General features: G+C 43.5%; 1 protein-coding gene across 1 annotated transcript in view; it reads right to left on the reverse strand.

The window, feature by feature from the left end:
• The window catches only part of LOC144668176 (protein FAM81A-like), a 52,118-nt gene that overhangs the window by 23,166 nt on the left and 5,602 nt on the right, over window positions 1-23,350 (reverse strand). The window contains exons 2-3 of the mRNA XM_078529925.1: window positions 18,251-18,313; window positions 10,620-10,849 (exon numbers count right to left, since the gene is read on the reverse strand). Coding sequence (XP_078386051.1) covers window positions 10,620-10,772 — 153 coding nt within the window. The 5' untranslated portion in view covers window positions 10,773-10,849; window positions 18,251-18,313. The remainder of the gene's footprint in view (window positions 1-10,619; window positions 10,850-18,250; window positions 18,314-23,350) is intronic.

Raw genomic sequence — 23,350 nt, forward strand, 5'->3', positions numbered from 1 at the left:
TCGGGCGGGACTCCCCCGTCGATCGCCCGCTGCCTGGACCTGTTGATGGCCAACTTGGCCAGGCCCAGGAGCAGGTTCACGAGGAGGTCCTCCTCCTTCCCGATCTCCTTCCGCACCGGGTGTCCGTAGATCAGGAGCGTGGGACTGAAGTGCAAACAAAATAGTAGCAAAAGATTTTTTAAATAACTAAAAAGGGAGTGCAGCCTTAAAGCTGCTAGAACCTGTAATATTGCCTTGTGGTGCTGAAATTCTTTCCAGTTATCAACAGTCACAGATTTCAACTCTTTCGAGTACAATCACAGTTCTTGGTTTCCGGGAGTGGGACATGAACCCACAACCCTCTGATTCAAAGGCGAGGGTGCTATGAACTGAGCCACAGCTGACACCTCTACAAGATCAGCCAAGTCGGCCACCAGAGAAAGAGCAATCCCCATTTTGTGCATGAGGGCTGTAACTCTTTCGAGTACATTCACAGTTCTTGGTTTTTTTTTCCGGGAGTGGGACATGAACCCACAACCTTCTGAATCAAAGGTGAGGGTGCTATGAACTGAGCCACAGCTGACACCTCTAAGAAGTTGTAGTTGCACAGCCTGGGCATGGGGGTTAATCACTTGTACATAATGTTCACTATTGTCAATAAACTCCCAAGAATGTCTCCCTGTCTATGGCCCCTTGTTCTGATGAGCAGTGTTCCTGTCACTCAGATGTGAAACCTTTCTGCACAAGATAAAGGCAGGTGTCTCAGACCAGGGTCTCTTCCCTGTGCTTTATGCAGCCTTCAGACCAAAGTGATGGTCCTGCCTCACATGCCCTGGACACATTCCTGATACCTGAACCTCGATGGTGCTGGTCATTGCTGCTAGAATGTTGTGGGCAGGCATCACAGAGTTCCGTCATTCTCTCTGTGTGCTCTCAGCATCTTTGAGGTGGGGCTGGCCCCCCATCTCGTCAACATTTGTGACCAGTGATGCTGTGCTCCTGAAGGGGTCAGGTCCTGAAGGCAGACAAAGGATCAGGTGCTTTTAAAGTTTCATGGCTGAGTGTCTATGATATGATCCTGATCACAGAGCACAAGCAAACTGCCCTCAGTCAGACAGAAGTCAGACATTCTCAGGGGCTATGTGAAGATCTATAGAGTGTCCTCGCTGCATGTTGTCATCATCCTCCTACAATCAAGCGACTATTAGGGCCTCCACTGCATCTCCATGACAGGAGCATTATCACAGAAGGTATGTGCACTGCCATAAGCCAGACTGGAGTCAAACATTCACAGATGCAATGTGAGGATCTTATGGTGTCTCCTCATTGCGTGTCATCATCATCCTCCATGAATCTAGCAGCTATGAAAGCTTCCCCAGCACGCGTGTCTCATCTGGCCAGTGCAAGGGCCGCATCACTGTCATCGTCGCCTTCGAGAATCTCCTCACCCTCACCCCATCGATGTCCTCCTCATCGGAGGAGACCTCCAGCTCCTCCATCTCCTCCTCAGCCAGCCTCTATCGCCGTTACAACACCAGGATGCAGATGACGATGATGCATGACACACTCTACTGCAGGGCTCCAGCAGACCGGTCCGGGCAACGGAATCTCATTTTCAGCATCCTGATAGTTTGCTGTGCCAAGCTGTGAGTTCCAGCACCAGCCTCGTAATACCTTCGCTCCACTGCAGTGTGGCCACCGCATAGGTGCCATCAGCCACACTCTCTGCGGGTAGCCCTTGTCCCCAAGGAGCCATCCCTGCAGCCTCTGTGGACCCTGGAAGACATCAGGGAGCCGTGACCCACTGAGAATGTAGGAGTCGTGCTCACTCCCTGAAAATTGTGCGCCGACTTGCAGGATGCGTTTGTGGTGGTCGCACACCAGCTGCACATTCAGCAAATGGAAGCCCTTGTGGTTGACGTAGCTGACCACTTGTTGGGATGGAGACCTGAGTGCCGCCAATGGCACCCTGCATGTTGGTAAACCCGAGTTCTGGGCAAATCCAATCGCTCTTGCATCCTGGCTCTCCTGGTTCCGGGCGCAATGCACAAAGTTGTGTGCCCTCGTGAAGATGGCATCCTTGACCCCATGGATGTATTTGTGGGTGGAGGCTTGTGGTATCCCACAGAGGTCACCTGTAGAACCCTGAAAGGAGCCACTGGTGTAGAAATTGAGTGCCGCTGTCACTTTCACAGCCATTGGCAGTGGATGCCCTCCATGTCCAATGGCACCAAATCCTGCAGCAGCTGGCAGAGATGACCGACCAGTTCGGTGGTATGTGCGGAAGCCCCAGCTGCCCCTTCTTCCTGAGGGTGCTGCTCCTCCCTCTGCCCAGCCAGGCACCTCAGTCGCTCTCTTCTCCGCTGTCTTCGCTCTCTGTACGCCACGAGGCACACAGCTAGTTCACCAGGCTCCATGATCCTGATGTACTCCTCCTGCAGGATGAAAGAGAGACTTGTGTGGGTTAGTATGGATGTACTAAGAACCTCTCTTGGTTAAGTCTGAAGGCCCCTTAAAGCATCCCAGAGTGTGCTGGTCACCACTTGATGGCCAGAGATTAGTGCGCTGCATGGCTGTCCGAAACCCCACCCATCTCCGCCCCACTCCACCTGACCGATTCACAGCAGCTTTGCCCATTGAACTGCATGTTGTGCTCTCAGCTCAGGCACAGGCATTCTCCTAACCCGCACTGCAAGGCTGCACTATTAGCTTGAACCATAGGGAGACTGGTCCAAACTGGGATGATGACATTGCAAGGGGCTGTGAGCCAGTGACTGCACCACGGCCAGCTTTTGCAAGGAGACTGTACAACGTGCCCAGTCATCCAACTGTTCTCCAGTCCACTAAAATGCTCTTTAGTTTGCAGCCTGGGCCCGAGGGGTGAAAAGCTCTGGAGCACTTGGTGGCTCTTTGATGCTTCTGCGTTGCTTGAGTGGGCAGATAAACTAAAAGCCCGACTCCAATCATATCAATGTGGTTGCACCTGAACCGCAGGCCTCAACAGCAGGGCAGCCCTTGCTCCCCACAACGCGCCTCAACCTCGAGGTCCAACCGGCGTCCCTGGTGAGCGCTCCAGAACATTTCTGTGCACTCACCTCCGGGTTCCCCTCAAAGGGAAGCCCGTCAAGTGCACGCCTTTTAAACAACGTTATGGAACACGTTGGCGTACAATCACGCTGACGTGGCCGGATGATCCAGCGGGGGGCGGGGGAGGTGGGAGGGGGGGGGGGGGTTCACCGTGTCATGAGCCCGATTTTTGGCCTTCTCAGCATTGCCGCTGAGCATGTCCAGCACCAGCGGGCACAGGCGATTCCACCCAAAGTTTCTGCGTAACGTTGTCTGAAATTGCCTCAACTGTATCCTTGGAAGGTGTTCCGGTGTGACACGTCACTTGGTTCAGACTGCCTGGGAACATGGTTTTTCAGGTCCAGCTTGATGTCATAAGCTGATCTGGGTTTAAACAGTGGGTTTTCAGAACTGAACTACTGTCCCCACTCAGTGCACCTGTCACTATAACACTGGTGAGAGCTCTGACTTTGTTCTTTGCTCATGAGTTGGATCTGAGCCAAGGTCTCACAACAACATGCTTATTGTGCTGAAACACAGAGTTAGAGACTTTTTCTGTTAGCTCTTATTATTCAACACTAAATGTATCTATAATTCTCAGAATGATGTGAATTTTTCAAGTTAAACCTATGATTCGTAATCCTTTCTCCTTTTAAATGTTTTTAAAGAATGAGATTAATCTTGGTGTAAATTTAGTTTCAACCCGCTCCCCCAGTTATTGTAACTGATTTTTGGGATTAGAATAGGATCCAACAGCTGACTATTTTCTGCTTTTGTTTCCAGGCTAATTTGAAAGTGCTATTGGATTGGTTAAGCCAACAGTTTCAATATTGCTTCAGGGGAATAAGTACAACAGAGCAGTAAGTATGAGTTAAGGAGCAATAGTTTGTAATTTAATAAAAATCCTAAACTGTTAACAATTCCTGAACAATGGAAAAGCACATCAGTCATTTTAACAGTAAGTGAATAAATGGAGCACTGTACACACCATCTCCTGAATATCACAAACTAGGTCAATAGCTAAAGGTGAGCCATTTGGCCTTGACTTTGATTACTCAATCGTCCCTTACTGGCACATGCACTAACGTCAATGGACCATGGGCTGGCTGAAGGTTCACCACACTCAATCCCACACATGGTCAGCTCTTGATCTGAGCTGTGCCAATGTGTAAAGCCATAGTGTGAAGGCCGGGTGCTCCTGAACATAGGGACAGGGAAAATCTAAAAGGGAGTTATCCAGGGTCACTCTTGCACATTTCCCTGTCAATAGGAAGAGACTGCCACTCCTGGAGGTCTGGCCTCTGTCAGAATACTGTGTGATACATCAGAATATAAAAACAAAGGAAGAAAAAATATCAACGTGATAAACTTGTAGCAATATATTAGGAGTTTAATTAATCCGTACTTGCTCCAAATTTTTGTACCAATATATAATCTTGCTAGCAATTTTTTATTCATTCTTGGGATGTGGGCCTTGCTGGCAAGGCCAGCATTTATTGCCCATCTCTAGTTGCCCTGGGCCTTCTATTTTTCTTGGGGTTTGTTACAACTGACTGGGTGGTCACACCTCTTCAAAAGGCAGTTAAAGAGTCAACCATGTTGGTGAGCCACATAAAGGACACACTAAAGACAATAAGGAACTAGTTGGGTTTTTATGACAATCCAATAGCTTCATACTCACTTTACCAACAGCAGATTTTAAAAGCGTACATGCTTTTTAAAACTGAATTTAAATTTTCAAACTGTGAGGTTTGAATTGAAATCCTTTGGATTATCAATCCGGGTCTCTGGATAGAACAGCTACTTAATCATATCTGCTCACTTTTGAACTTTGCACAAGTCAGATGTGCGGAAATAGTCATATTCCATTCAATCTGTGAACAATAGTGGCTACCCATATGCATCAAAAGAGCTGGATGTATTTCCTTTGAAGTTACTCGAAGCTGAATTGGACCAACAATATCCATGTTGGTAGGACAGAGGTTGTGTACTCTGCTCGCCTCCTGAATCCTGAAAGGCTCTACACTATCTGCAAGGCCCAAGTCATGGTATAATGGAACACTTACCTGTTCCACCTGGATGGGTTCAGTCACAACAGTGCTCAAGACATTTGACATCATCCAGGATAGAGCAGTTTACTTAATCAGTGCTCCTGTCACTGGGGTCAGGATCCACTCTCTCCACTACTGGTGCACTGTGAGCTGCAGCATGTACAATCCACATGATGCACCAAAACAACTCGCCAAGGTTACTTTGACAGCACCGCTATCCTCTGTGGACTTCTATCAACATAGGAACAACATCCCTGCCAAGTTCCACTCCAAGTCGCACAGACAGCGAAATTCAATCCAGGCTACGGTGGTCTTGCCTGCTGGCTAGAGAGACTGAGCCCTGCATTGTCTTCGCTTGGAAATGGTCACTAAATTGTGGCCATCTTTGGGCCTTCCCTAGGATCAAGGACTCCGGCAGGGAATCCCGCGCACCCGAAAGCTGCTGGCCAATCAGAGGCCAGCAGCTCTCCATTGTAGTCAATGCCACCAGGAGCAGTGGCAGCTGCTGGCAACGCAACAGCCCAAGGTCCACGATCAACAAGGGGCCCGAGGACAAAGGTGAGTGAGTGAGGGTGGCATGGGGGACACAGGGTCAGGGTTGTTGAGGAGGGAAGGGGTTCAGAGGCAAGGTGGCTTTCAGCAGGCCTCCCCTTTTCCAATGCCAGGTCCCTCAATCAGACACTGAGTGCCTTTGAAAGAGGGTTTCCTCCCCCCACCCAAGCAAACCCAATAAGGATTTGCTTTTCAGACTCTGCGCGTAGCAGAGGGATGAGGCCCTTAAGTGGGCATCAATTGCCTTCCTGCCCTGGACTTAACCAGGTGGAGGCAGGAAGGTGGTGGGTTCCCACCCGGCACCCCCCAGCTTGATTAAATGCCCCTCCTACCTCCAAACTCGCTGCTGCAGCGGTGGGGGGGACGTTAATTTTTTTTTTTATTCACTCATGGAATGTGGGCATCGCTGGCTAGGCCACCATTTATTGCTTGTCCTTAATTGCCCTCAAGAAGGTGGTGGTGTACTGGTTATTGCTAAACAAGTGCCACTTGACAGCACTGTTGATGACCCCTTCCATCACTTTACTGATGATCAAGAGTCGACTGATGGGGCGGTAATTGGCCGGCTTGGATTTGTCCTGCTTTTTGTTTACAGGGCATACCTGGGCTATTTTCCAGGTAGCTGGGTAGATGCTAGTGTTTTAGCTGTACCACCCAGAATCCTGGCTTGCATCTATATATTACTGTTCCCTCATCACCGTTGAGAATATTCTGGAATTCACTACCCAACAACATCACAACAAGGGCTGTAACCTTAACTGGGCCAGTCACATAAATACTGTGGCTGCAAGAGCAGATCAAAGGCTGGGTATTCCGTAGAGAGTAACTCACCTCCTGACTACGCAAAGCCTTTCCACCAACGACAAGGCACAAGTCGAGGCCCAAGGCATGTTGAGGATTGGGCTATTTTGGATTTAGTGTTGTGTAATTAGAAAGGGCTAATTAATAAAGGAGCCTTTGGGAAATAGTGACCATAATATGATAGAATTTCACATTAAGTTTGAATGCAATATGGTTCATTCTGAAACTAGGGTCTTAAATCTGAAGAAAGGAAATTAAGAAGGTATGAGGGGCAAGTTGGCTATGGCGGATTGGGAAAATATATTAAAAGGTTTGGAGGTACACAGGCAATGGCTAGTATTTAAAGAAATACTACACAGTCTACAGCAGGTATACATTCCTCTAAGGCACAAACACACAAAGGGTAAGGTATGTCAGCTGTGGTTAACGAAATAAGTTAAAAATTGCATTAGATCAAAGGAAGTGGCTTCTAAGGATGCCAGAAAAAGTGGTAAGCCTGAGGATTGGGAGCAATTTAGAACCCAGCAAAGGAGGACCAAGAAACTGATTAAGAAAGGGGTAAAAGAATATGAATGCAAACTAGTGAGGAACATAAAGATGGACTGTAAAAGCTTCTTTAAGTATATGAAAAGGAAAAGATTACCTACAACAAATGTGGGTCCATTACAGGTGGAGATGGGAGAATTCATAATGGAGAACAAGGAAATGGCAGACAAACTAAAGTTACTTTGAATCTGTCTTCATGGAAGAAGACACTGAAAATCTCCCAGAAATACTAGGTAAGCAAGGGACTTGTGAAATAGAGAAACGAAAAGAAATTAGTATTGGCAAAGAGGTAGTACTTGAAAAGTTAACTGGGTTGAAAGTTGATAAATCCTCTGGACCAGATAAGCTTCATCCCAGAGTATTGAAGGAGGTGGCTAGAGAGATCGTGGATCACTAGTGGAAAAATTCTATAGATTCTGGAAAAGTTCCTGCAGACTGGAAAATAGTAAATGTAACCCCATTGTTTAAGAAGGGAGGAAGAGGGAGAATGGAGAACTACAGATCTGTTAGTTTAACATCAGCAGCAAGTAAAATATTAGAATCTATTATTAAAAGATGTGATAACTGGACATTTAGAAAGGAATAGTAAAATTGGGCAGAGTCAACATGGATTTATGAAAGTAAAATCATCCTTGACAAACTTGTTGGCATTTTTGGAGGATCTTACTTGTAGCATAGATAAAGGAGAACCAGTGGATGTGGTGTATTTGGATTTTCTGATTTTTTGATAAGGTCTCACAAAGGAAGTTAGCAAATAAAATTAGAGCACATGGGATTGCGGGAAATATATTAGAATGGATTGAGAATTGGTTAACAGACAGAAAGCAGAGAGTATGAAGAAACGGATCATTCTCAGGATGGCAGGCTGTTACTAGTGGTGTACCGCAAGGATCAATGCTAAGTTCCCAGCTGTTTGCAATCTATGTAAATGGTTTAGATGTGGGGACAATTGTAATATTTCCAAATTTGCTGATGACACCAAACTGGGTGGGAATGTAAGTTGTGGGGAGGATGCAAGGTGGCTTCAAGAGGACTTGGACAGGATAAGTGAATGGGCTAGAACATGGCAGATGGATTATAATGTGAATAAGTGTGAAGCTATTCACTTTGGTAGAAAAAAAACAGAAAGGCAGAACATTTCTTAAATGGTGAGAGATTGGGAAGTGCAGGCATCCAAGGGAACCTGTGTGTCCTTGTTCATGAGTCACTAAAAGCTAGCATGCAGGTGGAGCAAGCAATTTGGAGAGCAAATAGTATGTTGGCCTTCACTGCAAAGTGATCTGAGTACAGGAGTAAGGATGTCTTGCTGCAGTTGTACAGAGCCTTGGTGAGATCTCACCTGGAGTATAGTGCATGGTTTTGGTCCCCTTATCTAAGGAAGGATATACTTGCTGTAGAGGGAGTGCAATGGAGATTCACCAGATTTATCCCTGGGATGGCAGGATTGTCTTATGAGGAGCGATTGAGAAAACTTGGTCTGTATTCCCTAGAGTTTCGAAGAATGAGGGGTGACCTCATTGAAACTTAAAATTCTTACAGGGCGTGACCAGGTGGATGTGGATAAGATGTTTCCCTTGGCTGGTGAGTCTAAAACCGAGGGACATAATCTCAGGATAAGAGATAGGCCATTTAAGATTGAGACGAGGAGGAATTTATTCACTCAGAGGGTGGTGAATCTTTGGAATTCTCTACCTCAGGGGACTGTGGAAGCTCTATTATCGAGCATGTTAAAGACTAAAACCAATAGATTTCTGGAGACTAATGACATCAAGGGATATGGAGATAGTGCGGAAAAGTGGCATTGAGGTAGATGATCAGCTATGATCTAACTGAATGGCAGAGCAGGTTCCATGGGCTGAATGGCCTTCTCCGGTTCCTATGTTCCTAAGTCAGGAGTGTGATGGAATACACTCCACTTGTCCGGATGAGTGTGGCTCCAACAATACTCAAGAAGCTTGACACATCCAGGACAAAGCAGCCTGCTTGGTCGGTAGCCCATCCACCCCCTTAAACATTCATTTCTTCCACCACCACCGCACTGTGGCAACAGTGTGTACCTACCATTTATAGGTGCATTAGAGCAACTCACCTATGCTTCTTCGACAGCACCTTCCAAACCTGCAACCTCTACCACCAAGAAGGGCAAGGCCAGCGCAGCAGGAAACACCACTATCTCCAAGTTCCCTTCCAGGTCACACACCTTCCTGACCTGGAGATATATTGTCATTCTTTCATCATCGCTGGGTCAAAATACTGGAACTGCCCTCCCTAACAGTTCTGTGGTAGTACACACAGTGTCTGAAGTAATTCAAGGCAGCAGATTGTCACTACCTTTTCAAGAGCAATTAGGGATGGGATATTACTGCTGGCCCTGCCAGCAATGCCCATTTTCCATGAATGAACAAAAGGAAGAGTACTGTGGTGGTTCAAGGGGAAGGCAAACATAACATACTATCTAATTTAATAAATATATATGTTATACACATAACTTGCCCAGAATATGTTCATTTAAAAGAATGAAGGAGCTTATTCCTGACTAAATTAAATTTTTTTTAATCCCATTACTGTATTTCTTACCCAAGGAAGTGGTTTAATTGGTTGGGATTGCATTTTTACTGATAAATGGTTAACAGAGTTTCATTTGCAACATAATGGTGATCTTTCATCACAGAAGTCTGCTATAGTGACATGAGGGGACCAAACTAAGCTGAAGAAACAAGGAAATCTAGACTGAGAGAAAGGAAGTGACAAAGAACTCCAAAATATTACAGCACAGGTTAAAAAAGGTTAAACTCCAGTTTCATCACTATTTTGTATACTTTTCTGAGGTTACCTGAAGGGCTATTAGCACAAGGCTGCCTTTCTGATTACCTATAGCTAGCCAACTTGTATTTTTTTTAACTATGAATCATGATAAACAGATGCTGTTATAATATGAATCTAGAATATACTATAGGGGTCCAAACTGGTTTGTATTTGTCTATTAATTAAAGCAGATCAAACTGCATGTCTGTAAACTAACTACAGTTTACATAAAATGATTTCTCAGTTTCTAACATCTGGCATCAGTCAATCTATCATTCTATCTTAACAGACTCTACAAAGTCAATTAATTGCTGAATACTATGCTACAGCTAAGAATGAGATGTTAAATTTGTACTGAAATAACCAATTAATACAAAAGTTCAAATGCTAATACAATCTAAAATACAAAAGTTCAAACGCTAATACAATCTAAAATACAAAAGTTCAAACGCTAATACGATCTAATTTAATCCGGAGACGAATCACTGAGCACCTCAGTCCCGACAAAGTAAGGAAGCTTTCAGTTCATTGCTTCCTCACACAGCTACACATGCATTGTTTATATAAAAGACTGAGATCCTGCTTATTTAACTGGATGGCCAACAATTGAGAGTACTAGTATAAAACTGGAAAGTAATATAAATAACGAGCATCAAAACTCAATGCAAGCAGAGGATAAAACCCATTGCTTTCCTGATGGGTGGGGCTCAGTATCACCCTGGGCAATGGATTTACTAAGTGAACCAACAGGGTAGCTCAGAGTGCTAATATTTGAAACAGTTTATTCTTCAACCTGTTGTAACATGGGTTAAATCTTACCTCTATGTCTTTGTTCAATTGTTTCACGATGGCTGCAATGTATTTTAAATGTTCCTCCAAGAGTTGTTGAGCATAAGTCTCTCCTTTAATTTTGTTTTGCAGAGGGTGTGTTTTTGAATCAATGTCATCTTTGGTTTTCCAGCCCTGATCCATGATGGTTTTGTTAGGATGGATGATGTGACCTTCCAATTGGCTCACCCGCTTGATAGGTAGATTGGGAAGATCTGGGTCTTCGCGTCCATCATGAACAGGAATAAGAAGAAAACATTATTAGCAAACAAAAACTTGAATCTGAATAATTGTGGCTAACATGGTAACGATCTATGTTCAGACACCTCAGTATGTAATCAGTATCTGGAATGATTGAGATTATTCTGAGCAGTGAGTCCTGAGGTTGAATGAACTTTAGAAAAAGTATCAATCAAATAGTGGTTCTAACGATATTGTCTTCTTTCACATTATAATGAGCTTTACTTATAAATCCCTGCCTGTTAATACCTTGCTGGCTTGTCTTGTTTGATAAGAAATGCTGTTTGACAGAGGGAGATGCAAGAAGAATGAGAAAAATATAATAGAAAATGAGAAAGAGGGATGGATTAAAGAAACAGTAGCATGTGTAATTTGTTTGACCATTATTGTTTTTCCATCAGAACAAATTTTCTTGGGAAAATATTAAAATCAAAATCAATTTACAAAAGAAGCAAAAGGCAGATCCAAGGCATGCACAAATGAATGCGTTCTGTTGAAGATCTGTGAATGTTCTTCTCAGCTGGAGGCGAGTCTGAAAATGAGGCAGAAGAATACAGCAACCAAAGATGCAAGAAATTGTATTACACATAGGTGTTGCACACATCTACATATAACTCAAAGAAACCAACAAGCAGAAAAAAAAACGAGGCAGCAAACAGCTTTGCAACATTTTAAAGCTGAAAATTCTGACTTTAGTGAAAGTTCCTTTAGGTTTTACTTGGACCAGGTCACTGAAACCATACTCTGATACGTTCACAGTTCACTAGCTGCTGTTTTGGGTGATGGGGGTGGGGGGGCCCGGAGGGGAGGAGGGGCGGCTGGAAGGTTATAAAGTTTGCCTGTCTGTCCATCTAGTAATAACTTTCCAGTATCTGAACTCCTCCTGTCTAGTATTATGTTTTATGTGCCCAAAGTGCAGTCTCGCTGGCTATCGGATTTCACAATCCAACCAATGTAATTTTTACTGCCTGTCAAAAATTAAATAGTCAAGAACTATTTAAGCACACTGATTTCAGCAAAAACCAACCGACTGCATAAATTTCATGGGTGAGGGCTTCAGCTAACAAGAACAATTGCACTATATAACGCCTTTGATGTAGTAAAACATCCCAAGGCGTCTCAGAGAGGCATTAAAAATTGTTTATCCAAAGGAGACAGTAGGAGAGATAATAGAATGGTTACAGCATAGAAAGAGGCCATGCAGCCCATCATGTCTGTGCTGGCTCTCTGCAAGAACAATTCAGCTAGTCCCACTCCCCCCACCCCTTTCCCCCGTTGCCTTGCAGATGCTTTTCCTTCGGGTGCTTATCTAAGACCCTTTTGAGAGCTACAATTAAATCCGCCTCCACCACACCCTCAGGCAGTGCATTCCAGATCCTAACCACTCGTTGTGTAAAAAGACTTTTCCTCATTTTGCCTTTGGTTATTTAGCCATTCATCTTAAATCAGTGGCGTCTGGTTCTCAACCTTTTTGCCAATGGAACCAGTATCTATCATGTCCAGATCCCTTGAGATTTTGAACACTTCCGTCAAATCTCCTCTCAACCTTAACTTCTTTATGGAGAACAAGCCCAGCTTCTCCAATCTATCCTTGTAACTGGAGATCCTCAATCCTGGAACCATTCTTGTAAATCTCTTCTGTACCCTCTATAATGCCTTTGCATCCTTCCTAAAGTATTGTGCCCAGAACTGAATGCAATACTTTAGAGTTGAGGCAGAACCAGTATTTTATAAAGGTCCACCATGACCTCCTTGCTTTTGTACCCTCCAAGTGGCAGCGAATTCCACATTTTCACCAAGCTGACCAAAAGCTTGGTCAAAGAGGTATGTTTCCAGGAGGACCTTAAAGGAGGATAGGGTGGTTGTAAGACCACAGGCCATCAATGGTGGGGCAAAGATTGGGGGGAGGGGCCATCCTGGAGGAAAGCAGAGTTTTGGAAGGGGTATAAGCCTGAAGGAAGTTAGAGATAGGGAGCAGAAAGACCATGAAGAGATTTTTTTTAAAAAAGAATGAGAATTTCAAATTGGAGGCTGGGAGAATCTGGTGAGCGGGTTATTGATAAGGGATAGAATACAGGCAGAAGTGTTTTGGATGAGCTGAAGTCTACAGGACATGGAAAATGGGAGGCCATTCATTCATTGAAATAGTCAAATCAGGAAGTGATGAAAGCATGAATGAGAGTTTCAGCAGGAGGTGGGCTGAGGAAAGGGCAGGAGTTGGGTGATGCTACACAGGCAAAAGTGGGCACTCTTTGGGATGGTGAAATTTAGAGTAGGAAGCTCAGTTTAGGGTTGAATAAAATGCGAGGTTGCGAACAGTTTGGTTCATCCAGAGAAAGTGGCTGGAGAGAGGGATGGAATCTGCGCCAAGAGTTAGTTTCAGGGGCTAAAGACAATTGCTTCAGTCTTCTAAATGTCCATTGAAATTGTGACTTAAGCAACAATGGATGTCGGACAAGGAATCTTGAGGTGGTGGAGGGGTGGTAGAGAGGTGGGGCTGAGTGTCACCAGCACACAAATAGAACGTGACCCCAAGTTTTAGAAGGAGGGCTCCAAGAGGTAGCATATAGATGAAGAAGAATAGGGCAAGGATAGTTCCTTGAAGTAATCGTGTGGAAACAGGAGAAACAACTATTTTGCCTACAATTGGATGGATAAGAGTAGAACCAAGCAAGGACGGCTCCATTGAGCTGCAGAATGAGAATGGTTTGGTTGACCTTGTCAAAGGCTGCAGAGAGAGTGAGCAGAGGAGTTTAGCTTCATGGGAGGTTTGGATTGATGGTGGGTAAGGGGAAATCCAAGAATCAGGAGAGACAGCTGAATGGAACAAAGAAATCCACAAGCTCCTCGGATTTGTTGCAGTGAGGATGGTTGGACAAAGAGGGATTTAAAGGGACAGTCATGAAGAAAAGAAGCTTAAGGTTAGCTTTGCTCTCCAGGATGATCCTAGAGTAGGAAAATACAGAGGAGAGTGAGGCCCAAAAGCATTTGATGTGGTCCAGCCAGACATGGTAATGGGTGGTTAATCCAGCTGTATACCTGATCTGCAGATCCTTCAACTGAGGGAATGAATGCGGGGGCCATAACATGGAGAACAAACAGGATGGGAGTGAGTAATGATTTTTCTGGGACAAAAAGTGGAGTGGTTGAGCAGATGGCATGCTTCAGAAGTTTTGTAATAAATGGCAAGTCAAAAATTGTGGAGATGGCAGCCTGAAAATTTAGTTGTAAGTGAATTGAGAAAGCTTTTTTTCCCCCAGGGCAGCTGTAGAAGGAGCTGGGTTCAGAAGGAGGTAGGGGACTATGGATGGTGAGAGAAAAATTCAAAAGACACACAATCAGATTGTTGAAAAATAAATTTCACTTTGCTATTACCTACATTAATTCTTCACACCGGATATTTATCTGATTGAGATCAGTCTCATGGTCCTATTCCTGAGTCACTCCTCCACTCCCAGGTCATTGGTCCAGTCCCAAGCCACTGCTCTGCTCCCACATTCACGTCTCAGTCTCAATCATCTCCCAGTTTCAGCAGCACAGTTAGATGGTTTAATTTAATCCAGAACGATGGAGTGCATTAGTTCTAAATAAGCGGTATATATATGCAAAACCTAAAGTTCAACCACAGTGGAATATGTAGAAAGAAACGGCTGAGAAAAGTCTGGAGAAGAGAAAAAAGGTCCAAAACCTTTCACCAGACACTTTTCCCATAGATATCAAGTGTCAAAGCCAAAGTGGCTGCAGTTTCTGGAAAGATGAAATGTTGTGAAAACATGATTCGCACTGGCTAATGAGTGGAAATGATTCGCCCCATCGAGTCCACATGAGCCACCCAGTCCAATCCCACTCTCCTTTTCACCCCCCAATTACCCTTTAAAATTCTTGTCCCTTCCACTGGAGTTTATGGGCTCTGCTTTGACAAGGGTTTATGGCAGATTATTCCAAATTCTAACTACCTGCTGTTTAAAGAATTTGTCCCAACCTTCCCTTTTATTTTCTTTTTGTGAATAGCTTCAATTTGTGCTCTTTCCTTACTATTAAGCTGACAAGTAGCAACAGTTTATCTACTCCATCTTAACCTCGAAAGACATACTGGGTCACCTATTAGCTGCAGTGAAAAAGTGCATTAACTTCCCTCACCATTCTTCTGAACTATCACCCTCATCCCCTGGAAACATCCTTGTGAATCTAGGTTGCAATTTTGCTGTTGATAGCCTTTCTGCAATGGGAAATGGAAGGTGTGCAAAGGGCAGTCCAGGGTAGATAGACCCATGGGGCGGAGTTTTACGCCAGCTGGATTTTACGTTCCCACTGAAATCAATGGAGCTCCCTCCACTTTATGGCCCCGTCCCTGCCACAATGAGGCTGTAAAATTCTGGCCATGATGTGGTTCTCTATCACTCTGCAAATAAAATAAAAACCTGATCTTCCCCTTCTATTTCCTTTAGTAACTGTCCTCACAGCATGGGAGAGTTCAGAAACCCAATGGAATGGGCAAATTGAACCCATGTACGACCGAGCTATAATGCTCCAAAATGGAAAGACATTGCAAACTACTGAATATATTATATTCATTTGTGGTAAATCTATTGTAATTATAATATGGGTTTAAATTAATGTCTATATTTTTCTCTGTATATTTACACAAGTGTTGAGAAAGCGACAGATGATAGTAGCCATAGCAACAATATGCAAAAGAAAAGTTGGAAGGACTGCCAAGAGCACAGGTGTAATAAGCAACATGAATTAAATGTCAACTAACAATATTTGTCAAAGCAAAAGTATCTGGCACTAAAGCTCATAGTTTTCAGACATTTTTTAAAACCACAATTTCACCAATCTAATTTGTAAAATCATCCTCTAACTGGTAAGTTTGGGGGTTCCTATTCCTAGGCATCACAGAGTGGTTGCAGATGAGCTACAGTCGGTGTGTGAGGACGGTGTAAGACAGACGTGTATGACATACCATGACAGCAGATCTCCTGGTATGGGTAGCTACAAGCAGGACCGGATAGGAGGTAGATTCCTGGATGAGCTGCTGTGAGAATCAGGCATGTGCAAAGTATGGATTCAAGTCAAAATAAATATCTCAATGGGCCTTAATTTGGAATATGATAAGGTAAACAGGAGAAAGTGGCACACAAAAGTTAGAGGCCTCATTTTCAGCATTGTTCTCACAGGAATCTAACTTTTATGTGAAAGTGCATTAAATCTGGTAGCACTGATCCACCCATGACTGAATAGATAAAATGCAGTCTACAGTGGAAGCCATATGGACCATGAAGTCTGCACGTGAAGTCGGTTTGATCATTGGTTTGTATTAAGTTAGCTGATCCCAGCCAGGTCATCAGTTGGTGATCCACAATTGAACCCATTGCTTCTAGGCAAGGTAGAGAAAAAAAATATCCAGCCGGGTTACAATTCTTCATCACAATCCAGTGATAGCTGCTGGAAACAGCAAATGTGGTGGCGTCAGATAATCATAGTCAGACTTAAGTGTGATGCTCTCTATGGTGGAAAATCTTGTCAACGCTCAGTGTTCAAAATCACACACAAAGATTGGGTGAGACACTGGGGGACTGTTAGCACAGATGGGAGAACAGCAAGCAAGGGTCAACTCTTTCAGGAGAGAAGCGAAGGAAATAGTTCAACAGAAACTTTTTTCAAACCACAAATATAGAAAATATTTTGAGTTATTTCTCAAAGAAGGAACAAAAATGCAATCCATAATTAGCAGTAGGGACAGGAAAAAGATGTTGTCCAGACTCTGCAAGGTTAGTGGAAAGATGTACAAATTGAAACCCACTGTATTTTAATGCGTAACAGAGTGAAAGAGAGCCAGTTAAGAATAGTTCACAGATGTTATACGCCTCACATATTTCAGAATATGGATCTAACCTGCCACATGTTATGGAACTGGGCTATAATTCTCCACACCTTTTTGGTCCTGGTAAAGGATTAGACAGCTTCAGGAGCTTGTTTGTGCCAACAGTCCTGGGCTCTCCATACATTTCCCAGTTGTGGTTCCAAAAAGAGTCTCCTACAATCAACACTTGGTTGAGGTTACTGAGATGGAAGACCTGATGGAAGTCATCACTACGGCTTCTGCACTTGAAGCAACAGCCCTTGACAAAATAAGACAGCTTTTGACTGCTTGTGTCCAGAATTTTTTGGTTAGAAGGTGGAACTTGGAATAGTTGAGGCAAATAGCATGGAAAAATTTAAGGAGAAGCTAGATAAACACAAGAGAGAGGAAGGAGTAGAAGGTTATGTTGCTAGGGTTAGATGGAGATGGGTGTGTGTAGGGGGCATAAACACTGGCATGAACCAGTTGAGCTGAATGGCTTGTTTCTGTGCTGTAAATGCCATGTAATTCTATATAATCTTTACTTTAAACAGATGGAAGTTCAAAAGAGAAGAGGTGCTCCTAAACAAACTGCAAGAGCTGAAAGTTCAAATGGAAGATCTTCTTTCAAATGTATCAAAACATGCTGCCACGCTGTGACTCATTACTGGTCATGTGGGTATACCTTTCTCCTAGTGAGTGTGTGTTAAGCATCTCCCCCGCCCCCCCAAACTTTAGTGTATTTATATGAAGATTCAAGTTGATTTAAGTGCACTTTCATGGCATAGGTGTGTAACAACTATTGTACAATTGAACAGATAATTAGGGCAAAGCTGTGATGCCATTCACTATCTAAATGGGCACACCTGAATCACGCTCAGTGTGGAAATCCAGCTAAAATAAAAACCCACAAGCCCTGACTTTAACTTGGGAAGGAGTCGGGCAGCAAACCACCACAGGAGATCTTAACTCCCAGACCTCACCTTGATCACCTCAGTGAAATGTCCTGTCTGAAGTCGGTGGGTAGCATCAACTATCAGGCGGGAGCACAGCATTGGGTGACAGGAGGCCTTGACCTGGACCAAAAAATGGTCCTCCAGCTCTGGGTTACATTGCAGGGCAGGGTTCAAGAGGACCTCACAACCAGGGTAGGGAGGAAGCCTGGGGCAGGAAATCATCTATTTCTAAAGTGGTCTTTAAATGAAATATTAAACCACAGTGCTGAAGTTTATAGTCTATGAATCTTTGGAGAAATTCTCTCATAATTCTGCCTATCCTATGCTTGTTTCGTCTTGACATGAATTTGGGGGTGGGGATGGAGATTTATTCCCAATCACTGAAAAACTTTAAAGATCGGTTGTATCAACTTTTAGCCATTCAGTTCTGCTGCTGGCCAACTTAAAAGATGGAAAATGAATATGAAACCTAAATAATTGAACACAATGCATTTGAGACTTTTTCTGGCAGTTTAGTTAGATTAGATACGGTTATGAGTTTGTTATTCAGAATTAACTTTTTCACTACACCTAATTAATACCTTTTAATGACTGTGAGTACGTGTCAGTGTGGTCCTTCAATCCAACATCTGTTTGTTTGCTTGCTGAAATAGATGCAAATTCCACAAAGACCATTATGTCTGAAGTACCATAGATCACAACATATACGTCAACTCGCCGTATAAGATAATCCCACTTTTCAGCCCCAAAAATCATATCTATATAGTCGGCGTATAAGTTGACCCCCCACCCCCTTATCAGCCATGATGTGCTATTTTCACATTTGTAGTCAGCCTCAATTTTTCACCACACAAATGGGTGTTTTACTCATCGGTACCTTAAAACTGGGTGCAAGGGATCAAGCAGGCAAAATGGGCTATGTTGTGAGGATGCATGGTGTTTAAGGCCACACACAGCAGATCCCACATGGTGAATGACAAAGCTGGCAACTACCCACACACATGGTTCACTTTTATACTTGGCGTATAAGCTGACCTGCGTTTTTGGGGGGGATTTTTTGAGGCTTCAAATATTGTACTTGTATGCCAACATCTACAGTACATTATTCAATTGTACCAATGTGTCCTTGAAAATTCACCATGTCTTCTCACTGGCATAGAATATGTTGTTTTTGGACTTTTATATCAATAGGCTACAGTTTAAATCAACAATGGTAGATATATATTTAAAAGACCTATGATATCCGATAGTGGCTATTCACCTCACCAAAGATCAATTGCCCTCTGGTGTTAGCATTAAATACCATCTGGATGGAAAGCTCTTTAACCTCAGTTGCCTTCAAGAAACTCGGCCTGTCCTTGAATGTTCCCAAAACTCATACCAACCCACACATGGTCAGCCAAATATTCCACTTCCCATATATGTTGAAGGTGAGACTCTGGAATATGTTGAGCACTTCCCATACCTTGGCAGCCACCTCTCTCAAAAGGCCACCATTGATGAGGAGATCCAACACCGCATGAGCTATGCAGCACGGCCTTCTACAAACTATGGCAGCAAGTGTTTGACAACAATGGCCTCCACAAGCCCTAGTGTACAGAGCAGTTGTTGTCACCACACTCCTGCATGGCAGAGAGACCTGGACTGTCTATCAGCGACACCTAACAGCACCAGAAAAATTCCATCGGCAATGCCTCTGCTGCATCCTCTGGATTCAATAGGAGGACTGTAAAACAAATGCTAGTGTCCTACTTGAAGCAAACTCCACAAGCATTCAGGAAAAACTCCTGCAAAATCTATGATGGATTGGGATGCTGGCCAAAAACGATTTTACCCACCAATTTTCTCAACTTTCAAATGGCCAATGTTTCAAGGGAGCACAAAGAAAATGCTTCAAGGTCACTCTGAAGCTCACCTTGATGTGCAGCAGCATTAACATTAATGACTATGTGGAGCTTGCTACCAATCGTTCAGAATGGGGACAACTTGTCCATCAAGCTGCATCGCATTTTGAGTCACAACGCCTTAGTGATGAGGCAGAACAGTGGCAGAGAAGGAGAGAAAAGGAAGCAAATCCTGCAAATTCAGATCCCACTACCTCATGGGGAGTCCTGCCCCATGTCCCAAAAGATCTGTGGGTCGCGAATTGGCCTGTTCAGTCACATGAAGACCCATGGCAGAAACTCGTGACTCTGAGTAGACATCATCCTCGACTCAAGGGGCAGCCACCACCATGGACAAAATCAGCTCAATAAAAATTAGGATGCAAAGGGCAGCACAAATAAAGCTACATTACACTAATACAATAGCACATCTCATCTCAATTTTGCCTCCTCTTGATTTTGCCGTTTAAAGTTCTGTAGGTAATTGACAGAAATTACCTCATTTTAACTAAATCATAGTAAATCACTACAGAATTATACCTTGGGATCAGCGGCACAGAGAACTAAATGCACTCTTTGTTCTTTCCAAAAGGCTTCATCTTATATTGCCCGAGAAAGAAATACTATATGTCTATGTGTAACTACATTTGGGAATTAGGATTAATGTTTTTCAATGCTAGGGCAATTTCTATATATATATTAAGTACATATACATATATATAATATATAGTTGAAGAACATTGAAAAGCATGATATAGTTTGCTTATTTTTCATTGATTCTTTCCTTCCATTTGTTATGTTTATAATAAATCACGTACTGCTTTTTGAGCCTCTTTCCATATTTGCACAACCAATCAGTTCTCATTTCTTGATGGAAAATCGTACAATTTTTTAACAACGAAGACTGACTTGTATATTTTTGGTTCCTATCCAACCAATTCTAATTAAAATTGCACTTTAATTTGGCATAAACTCCCAGTAAGAGAATTAATCGCAATAACTATATAATACTCATACTCTTCGAACCTTCCAGCTGTTACTGCTTATCCGCATCCTCAAGTTAACAGTGAATTACAATAAGGGTCTCCGCAGTTAATTAATGATTATGCATTCAACCTTTCTTGAAAAAAACATCTGTTGATGGTAGGCTGTTAACTGCTCAGGCTAATGCAGTTATTCGAAGGAATTACTTAATGTTATGCAAGCTTATATAAGGTTGAAAACAGGCAACCTGAAAGCAACTCATTTTCAGAGTAATATTTTTATATATTAGTTCTAATGAAAAGTCATCTTGATCCGAACTGTTTCACTCCACAGATGCTGAATGAACTGCTGAGTATTACCAGCATTTTTGTATTTTTTTCAGATTTCCAGCGTCTGCAGTATTTTGCTTTTGTCTTACATTTTTATATGTCTCCTATTCCAGCCATAAATTGCTCTATTAAAACACATTTTTCTGTTTCAAAGCATTAAAGAAGCCAAATGACAGTTGGCTGGAGACATGATTACTAACAATCAGTTTGGAAACTTTTAGGACTATGTAACATCTATAATTGTACAAAGTTTTACTGTGCCAATATCAATGTTCACATTTGGTTTACAATTTTGCAATGTCTGAGAAGAAGAATCTAAAGTTTTAAATTACACACACCATCAGCAAGCCCTTCAGTAAAAGACTGTCTCGTCCCTCACTGTCAAACTCGGTTTCTTTTATGGTAATTAGATTGCCAAGAATTTGTTTTTATACCATAATTTTCAGAGTGGTGTGAGTGCAGTGTGAGGTTCCACTGTCTGGCCTCACCAGTCTCTAAACAGAGGAAGTTGAAATCCAATTACCAGTGAAACATTTCAAATTATACATAAAAGAGATAATTGGAATGTGTAACTTGTAAGTTATGAGGCATACAGCATAGGTGCATTTATGGGAAAGCCAGTTAATAACATGGGGGGGCGGGGGGGGGGGATTGGGTCGGTTAGTTTAGATGGCTAGAGTGCGGTACAGTATATTGCCAACAGCATAGGATCAATCCCTATACTGGCTGAGGTAGTTCTTGGGGCCGGTCACCTCGCCTAGCCCCATGGTGATATCATGGCATAAGCCATGATTAGCAATCTTTTGACAATGAGGATGCTACATGGAGAAAGAGAGAGAGAGAGAGAGAAAGAACATGACAGAGAAAGAAATGTATTGAGGTTAGATGATGTAGGGTGTTGGGGGGCTGTGGGAGGGGGAAGAGATTCAAATCCAGCATGGACCAGTTGGGTCAAATGTTGTATTGCTGAAAGTGATGGGATGAAAACAAAATTCATGGCAGTATAACAACTATAAAAGAAACTTAAATTGACAGTGAGGGACCATGTAATTGTTAGCCCTTTTCTAACACAAGAAATGATTTCAAGTGGTGCTAAAATGTTTCAAGATTCAGCTGGGAGGAATTTAATTCAAGCGCATGAAAGCTAGAATGTTCCCTCATAAAACAACTTCAAACCCTCTCACTCCAGATTTATTCAACTTGCGCCGTACCTAGTGCCTAGTTTATTAAATTTCACCCGTCAGCGAGACAATCACTCATTTTGCATTCGACCTAAATCTGCCCTGGTGCTTCAAAATCAAGCAGTCCCGCCTACTTTCAATGGGATTATCTATCTCAGTCCTTTAGGGATCTCAATTCCTAGCATTTCAGTGCTATTCCCTCCCTGGCAGCAATTTTCCTCCAAAGGTCCCGCTCAGATGGGAAAACGCGGCAGATTTAACTCCAGCTACTTATGATGAGGCCGGTGCCGTTCTCTTGAGCCCGCATCTGTTTGGCGTGCAAAAGATCTGCAAAAACCCTGTCCAAGTTGCAGAATGTCACAGTGATGAGTTAAGCAGGGTGTGTGACAGGGGGGACAAGGTGTAATACTGAGTGGACAGTATCTGCAGAAAGGGATGAAGGTTATTTTTAACACGCTGGATCAGACAGTCCTCACCATGAAACTGGGGGTAAACATTGACACAAGGGCTCCTTCCTGCAGCTTGAAGGATGCCAAGCGCCTGATATTTGTCTTCACATGGCCAGGCGGCCAACCTTAACCCGCTTCTCAAAATTGGGCTTATGTTGCGCTCTTCACCGAAAATGGGCCGTCTTTCCGCTATTGGAGGAGGAGGAGGCGCAAGTCTGGCCGCCGCCGACGCCGGTTGGCTATTGCCGGTGCTTTGTGTCTGCGCCGACGCAGTTGCCATAGCAACCAGGAATTGTCGCGTTTTTTCACCGGCCTTGTCTGGGCGGGAAGGCGGCCGGCTTCAAACCCAACTTTTCCACAGTCCCCAGCAACGAGCCGCATTATCACCCAAACTCCAACATGTGGCTTTACTCAGGTATAGAGCAGCGTCAAACAGCAATAGGTGCTCATGAATAGGGAATATTTGGGTAATGGAGAATATGGGTCGCAGAGTCATTAGAGACTTAAGGGGAGAGGGTGGTCGCCCCAGGCCTAGGTAAGGGTCCCATGTTCAGGCTTACGAACCATGGCCAATGCTGGAATCAGCGACTTTTTTGGTGGTGACGGCAGAAGAACTAGATTAGAATCTCAGGAGGCAATGGCTGGTTAAAGGCGGAGGATCCTTCAGGAAGAGGATCTGTAGCACACAATGAGGAAGGCAACCAGAAAGCACCTCATGTATTCTTTTCCCTAGTCATATGGTTCATTGAAAGTGAAAATGGAAGGCTCTGGACAGAGAAGCTGCCCTTGGACAGATCACCCCATACAAGAGAATATCAAGGAAAAAGCTCAGGTCAATCAGGTGTTATCTTGAGG

Source organism: Cetorhinus maximus, chromosome 26 (genome assembly GCF_964194155.1).
Source record: "Cetorhinus maximus chromosome 26, sCetMax3.hap1.1, whole genome shotgun sequence".
Lineage (NCBI taxonomy): Eukaryota > Metazoa > Chordata > Chondrichthyes > Lamniformes > Cetorhinidae > Cetorhinus > Cetorhinus maximus.